A 10,429-nucleotide genomic window follows, 5' to 3' on the forward strand; every position below is an offset into this window, starting at 1 on the left:
ATGTGTTCATCATCTTTACAGGCCATATTTCGATATGAGCGTCTATGCAAGTCATTTTTACTGTGTTTGAATCGAGCTGCTATAGCTTTATTGCTCATTCTCCTTAAAGAATCGGAGGAGCAGAGGGCGGAAGGTTCCCAGGTAGGAACAAAGGATCGCTCCAAATGACCGTGAGTCCTGCGCGTCCCCGTCGGGGAGAATCCAATAAAGCTGATCATTTCCGCTCGGCCTTTTGTCCAGAGCGCAGTCCCACAGAAAGAGAAGAAAAAAACAAATGGGTGCCATTCTAGAAACGGCCTAATTGTGTCTGGACGGCCATAAAGCCATTAAAAGTGGAATGCCAGACAGTAGAGCAGACCAGGCGTTTTATGGCACTGTCTCTGGACGAGTCTTTGAAGTTTGGGTCCATCTGCGTCCTCTAACGCGTCACAACAACACTCCAAGTTGTAGCAGAGTCCCCGACATACCTGCTAAATAATATATGCGTCTATGTCGGTCTCTGTCAGTGGCTTTAATGAGAACTTAATGAGCTGTAGTATCTGACAGAGCTGTGACTTTGCAGGAGACTTTGCAGCTCGCGAAAGCAAGGTCACATCAGACCATCTCACCATCTCTTTGTGCCAAATATTTCCCTGCAAACATGCACAGACATGAGCCATCCTTTACGCACCATACTGCAAAAAGCAAAGCTAAAACTGTGTCCTGTCCAGTGACTGTCCATTTCAAAAAATACAAAAAATAAACCCGTTAATTGGGTCTTGTTGGGTTTGTTTAAGCTGTAATCCAGGTAGAGAGGCCTCGTCATCTCTTAGGTGAGTATAGAGACGCATCGGTTGCATTATTTTTGGGCTTCAGCTGTCGCAGCCATCGAGGTCCTTTTTTTGTTTCGTGTCCTCTCGCCTCGCAGCGCTTTGCACCCCATAAAAGGTTATAGCGGTAATTGTCTTTTATGGCTGTATACAGCTAACAACATCCGCTGCCAAGAAGCAGCGTTGTCCCCAATTCAGAAACACACACACACTAATATTGAAGAAGTGAATACTAATATTCAGTTAAAGGTATGTGCAATTATGATTCGTGCCTGTGTATATTTAAATTACATGATTATTATTTTTATACGTATATTCTTAATTGTGTGTTATATATTTTTTTTGTGTATTGACAGCAACAACCGTGATATTTTGTTCCAATTACAAATGACCTGCAGTGACGACTTTTACGCAGCAACTTAACCCACAATTAACACCGGTTTCCAGACAAGGTAAAAAAAATATATTAAGTGCATGTATTCGCAGATATAATTTGTTTTATTTAATAAATAAAGTACAAATTACATTTGTGAACCAAAAGTCAGACGGCCTGCAAACCGTGAGGTATTCAATAAGTAGCCTACAGTGTTTTTATTCCACTTCCTCTCACTAACAAACAGTACGTTTCTCTCAAAATGTTACTCCCTGAAATTCAGACATAGCTCAGTATCTAATGCAAGCAACTCTACTATAATTCGCAGACGGGAAAATCAAAAATCCTTGTAGGTAGTTGAAAGACACATAGGTAGTCAATAATATCATGTAATTTAGCTTCTAGAGCATCTTTTTTTAATTCACTAAGCATTTTCCAAGAGGTCTGTGAGGTTTTATGCACCCACTTCAAAACGCAGTGAGTGTTTCCTACGGTTCCAATGTTAAGATTCACGGTCACCAGTCATAGTTCTATAGCAGTAAAGGGAGAAACAATAAAATAAACACATTTTTACAAACTATACGCTAAAGTGACTCAGAGATAGACAACAAATATAGCCTATAGCTACAAACCAGACGACTAGAAACATCCATACACAAAACAAGCACAGGGACCAGTTCAACTAATACACTTTACCGAGGTATTAATAAAAAATATTAACATAAAAAAGAAGAACAAATAAAAAAAACGAGTGGGCACTGTTAAAATTGTGCAATATAAAGGTAGTCGCAGCAAAATGAAGCCCATCATGCTTTTTTAATAAGACAGTTATGCCTAATAGCCTCTGTTATTTAGAACAATAAGACAATGAAGTTTAAAAACAAGATCCAGCAGAGTTAAGAGCTTCCAGACACAAAGCTCGCCATCAGCCAATATTCTCTTTATCTATACAACACAGTCACTCGTCTTTAGGGGCGCCGTCTTTATTAAACTTCTTCATCTTCATCCTGCGATTCTGGAACCAGATTTTAACCTGTCTCTCGGTGAGGTTTAATTGCCTCGCCACCTCGTACCTACGGTCCCTGGTCAGGTAGGTGTTAAAGAGGAACTCTTTCTCCAGCTCCAGGATCTGGTGCTTGGTGTACGGACAGCGCTTTTTTCTCGTGGCACTCGCGTGGAGCCAGTTGGACACTGGGTTATCTGAAAAGGAGTGGGGTGCGACATTGGTGTGAGGGCCCGGGAACTGAATGGCCAAATGTAAAACAAAACATCACTCATACTTATGATTGGCGCAGGCAGACCAAATAATAAAAAAAAAACATGTCCTCCTGTATACTGTTCACAAAATGACTGTACACGTGTAAACGCAGCTACACCCAAACTAAAACTGCCTCTCCTGTCACGCTCCCTCCTTCTGTCCGCGTCCACCTCAAAGCTGCTAAAGGTTAATCTATTCATTAAGCAGAGCTGGGTCATTAACAGTCCCCATAAGGAAATAGCACGTTCATACGCGCGCCCCCATCACGCACTCATCCTCACTGCTTTATGTGGTATACACGTAAACATGAAGGCTCTGCATGCGCAGCGACTTACTTGGATCAAGAGCGGGTTTTTCCTCAGCAGCTTCCGCGCTCACGTCCCCAGTTTGGCCGGAGAGTGTGTCCTTTTCAACGGGCGATGTCGTCGCCACATTCCCGTTGGCGTAATCGGAGAGCAGCAGCGCGGTGTGGGAACCCGGCAGCGCTCCGTCCGCCCGCGTTCCCAGACCCTCCGGCTTGATTCCGTAGTGGTGAGTCGTCGGTAATCCGGTCATGGGCAGAGAACCGGACATGGGCTCCAGCAGCCACGACTGATACCGACCGTCTGTGTCTGCGCCCACTGGGCCTTGATGATGCCCATAGTGGTGGTGATAAACGGAGGAAACGGTGCCGGGGAACTGAGCCGGGACGTGGCTCCACGACGGCCCAAAAACCGGAGACTTAGACGGAAAGGTGCAAGTCCCGAGCTCGCTGTGGTCGCTGATGGACGCGGGTTGTCTGCCATGCTGGAGCCCGACACCAGAGGAGTATCTCGGCACAGACACCTCGTCGCTCTCGGGCAGAATGAGGGAATCGACGTAGTAACTAGTCAGTGTTCCAGATGTCGACATGGCCGAAAAATTAGACTTTCACATACGCAGTCATTCAACATCAGATACATGCAAAAAAGTAAAAACACACGCGCACATACATACGCCACACACATACACACGCAGTAAACCCAGCCTCACAAAATAACAATGTGGAGAAATCAAGTAGCAACTTGGCCCCACGGAGAACTACAGTGGGCTAGTAATGGGGAGACAGGCTGCCCTGCCATTGGGTAACAGGCACACGTGATCATAAAGGCTGAACAATAAAGGATAAATCAATCCCTTTGGTCATTAAATACTCACCCGCTCTCCTATAACAACCTCGATTTTTAAAAGATAAGAATTATCAAGATATGAGCAAGATCTGCTGTTTGTGAGATGGACATTTTGAACTATAAAAACTAAATAAAATCTTTGTTTTAACAGAATCTTAGCCATTTTCTGTGAGAATTCCCTGCAGGGTTTTTTTTTCTACAACGATACATTGCGTTTTTTGGGAGCCTTATTTTACGAGCTGCTTTATAAGCCACGTAAGCACCCAAACACTGCTGCTCACTGAAAACACGCTTTAAACGCCGGGATATTATACATGTAAAAAAAAAACTTTGCAACATTAAGCTCCAACAACGTCTGGATCTCAAATCGGGAGCAGACAAATTACATTTGTATTAACTTTGCTGCTTCGGCTTCATCAGACTTTCACGCATTTATCAATTTTTCTGCTCAAAATGTGGAATTTAATTAACAAAAAATAAATATCACAGATAATATTTAATAGAGCATTACATTTGAGTTTGATATTTACCCAGGAAACAGATTTAGACGCGTGAGAAATACAGAAACAGAGCATAGGTTAATGCTTATATCATATGGTAATGTTTTATTACAAAAAAATAGGTTTTGTTCATGATTTTTACACACTGTGTAAACTGGAAGTATATCTGTGAGAAATGAATGAGCACATTACATGATATTTACATTATGAAGTCAATATTATACAGGATTAGTGAAGTGGTGTTTTTATATATAGAAAAAAGAATTTAAAAAATAAAATATTACATTACATTATTCAACTTAATAAACATGAAACACAACGGCAGGATTGTTTTATTTACAGCAACTCTTTTGTTGCAGTTTCGAAATCAAACAACTATATAATAGGCAATATACGGTGAAATATCATTGGTTAATAAAACATGTATTTTAAAAAATAAATATAAGGTCGTGTGTGAGATGAAGTGGCCACTACATAAAAAATATTGAATAGTTTTTCATTTACAGAGGAAGAATTATAAAAAAAAACAGTGCGTATACGAACTATTGAAACACTAGCTTTAAACACAAAAGTAGATTTTTTATTATAATATATAATAAGATATTTAATGTGTTTATATTAATGGCGGATGCGGGTTTCACATCGGTTAAGCCGTGAGTCATTTAACCCGCCGTTATCACTCGTGTAATGTTGGTGTCGCCGCGGCCGTTAGCAGCCATTGCTTTGGTATAATCTTACACCTAAACACAACTAAAGCGTAACGTGGGTGTTTGTGGTTTCAGCTCCTTTTAAAAAAAAATTACTAAATGAGTGCGACGGTTTGTAAACAACGGGAGTTTACATATAAATATACTGTGTGGAATGTAGTGGTGGGAATATTAAAGTGAAAATGACATTTCGCTGGTGTGCAACGAGATTCAATTAAATTGTATAAAATGATATGCATGTTGTTAACTTTTAAAGTGTCATAAATGCATTCAGACAAAAAAAATATAGTGAAATAGTTCAACAAAAGAAATGGAACAAAATATACCACACTCTAATAAAATAAGAGTTAATCTGCATTACATTTAATCAGGAGGGCGGCTGCGTGCGCATAAATGCACATTCTAATCTAAACCAAAGTCCACATTGCAGATATACAATACGACAAGCTTGCGTTCTCGCATATAAACCCCGCGTGTTTTATTTATTACCAGCAAATAAACGGAGAGCTTGGCCAACACCCCCACAAGGCCACAGGCAATTCAACACGCAGGAATTCACGCCGCTCTTGTGTTGCTGTTGCGTTTTAGCAGAGGGCGCGCGCTGAAGGAACAAACATTAGGTGTCCATAATGCGCATTCTAGTTGGAGACTCTCACCTCACAGGTACGACCTGCATATTACTTGACCAGCAGACATCAAACAAGCCGACTGGGTAAAATAGCCTGTTTGTGCACTAAAACTTAGAATAGTCAAACACCTTTGGAGCAGGAAAAGACGCCATAGTGCAAATGGCTGTTGGGCTGTAAACCTAAATCAGGGTGTTTTTTTCTCCCAGTTTACCGCAGGGGCTATTTACTTCTTTTGCCTCTGCAGATAACAGCCTGTCTGGCGAATCTAAATGTCGCCATAAAGCCCTTCCCCTCCTTTTGTCTGAGCCACTATATTGCGCAGCGGAAGCATCCGGTCTCATTGCCCACGGAGGTCGCTGTTGCCCCATTCACCTTCCCCTTCCCCTCCACTGCAGTGGTCGTAACCGAGGCCTTGTCTGGCGTGTCTGCGTCACTACTACTCACGGAAAACACTCACGGCTTTACTCCTAATCCCAAGTCCGCCATGTAGACTGCAGCCGAGCTTTGATCACGCTTCAATTCAGCACACATGGGCTCGTTTTGACGACAAGACGAGTGGAGAACGCTGAAGAAAACACTGCAGGAGACAGGTTAGGAATATACACAGCAGCCATGCAGCCAGCCCTCCTTTCCCCCGATTTATCAGCCGTGCAGCTTTTCAACACATAGTCCCAAATCACCTCTGCACAAATGTTCCACAAACCCAATCATCTGTATGTCCCCGGTTCATGTGTCGATGCTTGTAACTGGGGCAATTAAGACAGTTTCATGTTGCAGAGTTTAGAAATGGACCCCAACAACATGAAACTACCTAAACCACACGACAGTCGATCCGGGCCCTCAAGTGAAACCCAATCAGCCCATTCGTAAAGCACCGAGGTCGTCGGTTCCGTCATCAAGTGTCCACAAATTCTGTCTGCACTGAGAAAGCACAAGTGTGTTTGCACGCACGCACACACACACAGACTGAAGGTGAAGCCACTGCAACAAGGCGCACAAAGAAGACACAATTCCTCAATGAAGAATGGACTTACCCGATCCCAGAAACATTAATCCCAGTATTCCAAAACAAAGCCAGTGGTATTGCTTTATCAAAAAAACAACAACAACGTGCGTACACAGTTCGGGTTTCTAGCTGAGAGCCAGGCCTCCTCTCCGTCTGAAAGTCTCTCCCACGACTGAAGCTGCTCTTAGAGGAGAGGGAGAAACCTCATATACCAGCCAGTCATAAAACTCTACAATAGCCGGCTGGGCATGCAGCTAGACGGCTTATAGCCTAATATCTAAATTATTTCCGATAGCCATTACACATTAGCCCCTAACAACATTTCTAAGATGGTTCACAGCACTGGGTGATCTCCAGAAGGAGCACCACGTAATACTTTTGGACTTTGACATTTCAAAACAAAGATTTCTTTTCTTCCTCTGAGCAGAAAATATAAACGCACTGTAGGAAAAATACAAAGTTACTCCTTAATGCGAGCTGATAATTTATTAAGCATTACACAAAAAAAACACAATGTCATATTTACACAGAAATATACAATTAAAAACAGTCCTCCTTCACTTTGCGCACCGTTTTCGTGTAAACGTCCTTAGCGTGATTAAAGATTCAGTTTATACATTTAGCTCGTACATAGATCTACTGTATATCATTGTGTACTACATTTAATGGCCATAGATGAGTTACTCTTCCCTTGGTGATACATGGGTATTATATTCCAGGGTGGTTTCAAATCGATTTTAATAAAAAAATAAAAAATGTAGGAAAAAAAAATGAAGGCTATACCATGCAATTCCAATTAAAATGAAGGAAATTCATATTTGGTTTTAACTAAATTTAGATAAAGGTTATTGTTCGTCGGTTAATAAAAGTGGACGATTTTAACCAGTTTTTAGGGCATAAGGTGTGTGTGTGTGTGTGTGTGTGTGTGTGTGTGTGTGTGTGTGTGTGTGTGTGTGTGTGTGTGTGTGTGTGTGTGTGTGTGTGTGTCTGTGTGTCTGTGTGTCTGTGTGTCTGTGTGTGTGTGTGTGTGTGTTTGTAAAAACTGCATTGACTGACTGAACGCCACTGACTACACCATCCAAACATACGACAGAAGTGACAGAAACGTGTCGACAACACAAAAACACGACATCAGGAAAAAAACAATCAGCAGAATTTCTTTCCTCTTTCCTCAGAAACAGAGATGAAGGTGAACTGACATTATCATTATTATTACTATTATTATTATAACCTCGTCTTGAAATGAAAAAGGAAGTTGTATCCCTCCAACTCTGTCAACTGAGTCATGTGGACAAAATGAGGTGAGATGGATTTGATTTTCACCCAATTTTTTTTCCCGACCTCTGTTTCACTGCAATCATGAGGTTTGTTCATCATGAAAATCCATAGTTGGAGGTGAGCTCCCGGATCCGGTTTTCCCGCGTCATCTTCTTCAGTTTCATCCTGCGGTTCTGGAACCAGATTTTAACCTGTCTGTCCGTCAGGTGGACGCTTTTACTGATCTCTAGGCGGCGCTCACGGGTAAGGTACATGTTGAAGAGAAACTCCTTCTCCAGCTCCAGTGTCTGATGCTTGGTGTATGGGCAGCGCTTCTTCCGGCCGCTTTTCGCCGTCAGCCAGTTGGCCATGTTTTCACTTTTTGCGCCTCCTAAAAAAATAAAATAGAAATGGCAGATCGATGGTTATACGCATTGCAATAGGAGGCACTATGGTGTGTGTGTGTGTGAGTGTGTGTGTGGGTGAGTGTGTGTGTGTGGTGTGTTGGGGGTATCTGGGGGGTCTATGTGTGTATACATCCCTATATTGTACAGATATCACGGTAACAATACCGTTTAGTATATGTATAGTGTGTGTGTATTCTTGTACATAAAGTGTGTGTGTGTGTGTGTGTGGTGTGTGTGTGTGTGTGTGTGTGTGTGTGTGTGTGTGTGTGTGTGTGTGTGTGTGTGTGTGTGTGTGTGTGTGTGTGTGTGTGTGTGTGTGTGTGTGTGTGTGTGTGTGTGTGTGTGTGTGTGTGTGTGCGCACTCTAATGGTGTGTGTGTGTGTGTGATGCGTAAAGTGTGCCATCTTTCTTTGTTAGACCCCGCCATACTTGTCATTAAATGGTCAAGTAATAATGATGCAAATGTAAATGTTACACACAAACAACAACACATAGAACATTTCACATCAGCATATATTAAGAAGCAAAATAAATAAAAACAACTATTTAGCAAAATGAGTGAGATTATGGAAGCACTGGCCTGCGTAAAACACGTACAGTATAAACCAATGAATGAATTAGTTACGCAGCGGTCAAAATACACTGGGCTGTAATATATTTAAATACTATATTAAATTAATATTACGTATAACAAATATATGCACATGTCACAGTGCATGACTGGATAACTGAAATTTAGCTTTCAAGCCAACTCATTTTCAAATTTTACGCAGCGTAAACGTCCCATGCACAAATTGACTATGTGTACATTTTAAAATCATATATACTTATATGATTTAAAAACTAAACATAATCAGAAGCAAATATTAATGACATTTTTATGCCTGCCTCGACTTGTCGCTGCAGCCTAAATAGTGATATAAAACCTGGCAGGTGCAATTAAAAATCTGCCTATACCTGCTCTACCTGCATGCAAACACACCACAGTGCAGGACCACACCTATGCTGAACGATAATTACCTTTAGTGGTCTTTGCTGGTCTGTCTTTGTCATTCTCCTCCGGCTCCTCTTCTGAGGACGCTTCTGCATCCGAGGACACCCTCGCCTCTTCGGCCCCCGGTGTAACGTGAGGCTGTACGTCTGTTTTCGCCGAGGACACGGGCTCGTCGGTGCTCCGCTCCTCCAGCGCCGACGCTGGAGCAGAAGCCGAGGTTGGTGGCGTGTGGAAACGAGCAGAAATGCTGGGGTGTAGGCCAAAATGAGAATGGGAAGGGTTCGGTTGGGGGCCGTTGGTGTTGTAAAGTTTATGAGAATGTGCGTGCGTCTGAGACAAGCGGAAGTAGCCCGGCACAGGCACTGAGCCCCCGCCGCCGCCTCCTCCTCCTCCACCACCACCACCACCACCGGTCACTGTGCAAGACGTGGAGCCGAGGCCAGCTGTAGTTAACCTCGAATAAGTTAGATCTTCAGCGGTGGAGGCTTTAGGACACTTCGGCTGCTCATACAGGCAGTAGGTGCTCTCTTCCTTAATGTTCTGCGGGAACGAGCAGGGCGCGACCTGAGGACCTACCGGGTGCTCTTGATCCATTCGACATGACCTCTGCGCGTCCATCCACATCTCCATGCTGGACATGTACGCACCAGAAGCTGAAACCATGTTCTGGGCGCCCACCTCGTTCCGCTTACCCATACCTGGGAAGTATCCATAGTTGTGTAGTCCGTAAGGCACTTCTGTAGCTGTGCTATGAGGCACGCACACCGCGCTCCCCGCGTAGTGACCTCCGCCGCTCTCCGTGCGGCCACTGATCAGAGAATCCACTAAAAACGCATTTCCTGACGGGCTGTCCGAACATGACATTATTGTGGTGTATTTTGGCGAAGGGAGAAGATAGCCCTTTCTGGCTGACATTTCTTGTACAAAACATGTTGGATATGATTAGCGGCACCCCCCTCTCCGCCGTGCGGATTGTAAAACCAATGGAAATGCTGGAAGATGGGCAGTCCCTCCCACTCCAAGGCTACGTAGCACTCGGAGCGATATCCATCATGGAGCTGAGGCAGAGAAAGGAGACAGCACAGCAATCAGTGTGTTCCCTCACCTCGCCATTACCACGCACAAGGGGCGAGGTCTAACGCGACGCTTAGTTTTAATTTACATTGTGATGAAAAATCTAAAGAATTCTTTCAACAACCTTCCAAAAAAAATACTTCTCAACTGCACTCCTGTCCAAATGATATCCGCAGCACTGCCACTTTAAAATCATGCAAATCAAATGTAACCACAGAGCGTTCCGATAAGTACACCGCATTAAATAAAAAAAATAAAAAAATAGTT

At 43.0% G+C, this 10,429-nt stretch overlaps 2 protein-coding genes across 2 annotated transcripts; both read right to left on the reverse strand.

The window, feature by feature from the left end:
- Positions 1 to 1,310: 1,310 nt before the first annotated feature.
- Positions 1,311 to 3,686, reverse strand: LOC310935393 (homeobox protein Hox-A9). Its single transcript, XM_083899282.1, has 2 exons — positions 2,776 to 3,686; positions 1,311 to 2,382 (listed from the first exon to the last, which is right to left on the reverse strand). The coding sequence occupies exons 1-2, from the start codon at positions 3,329 to 3,331 to the stop codon at positions 2,141 to 2,143; spliced, it is 798 nt and encodes a 265-aa protein (XP_083755408.1). The 5' UTR covers positions 3,332 to 3,686; the 3' UTR covers positions 1,311 to 2,140.
- A 3,645-nt stretch (positions 3,687 to 7,331) lies between these two features.
- LOC310935974 (homeobox protein Hox-A10-like) lies at positions 7,332 to 10,003 on the reverse strand (the record flags this gene model as incomplete). Its single annotated transcript, XM_083899989.1, has 2 exons — positions 7,332 to 8,078; positions 9,115 to 10,003. The coding sequence occupies 2 exons, from the start codon at positions 10,001 to 10,003 to the stop codon at positions 7,804 to 7,806; spliced, it is 1,164 nt and encodes a 387-aa protein (XP_083756115.1). The 3' UTR covers positions 7,332 to 7,803.
- Positions 10,004 to 10,429: the final 426 nt, after the last annotated feature.

Source organism: Microchirus variegatus (assembly GCF_963457635.1).
Source record: "Microchirus variegatus genome assembly, chromosome: 13".
Taxonomy (NCBI): Eukaryota; Metazoa; Chordata; class Actinopteri; order Pleuronectiformes; family Soleidae; genus Microchirus; species Microchirus variegatus.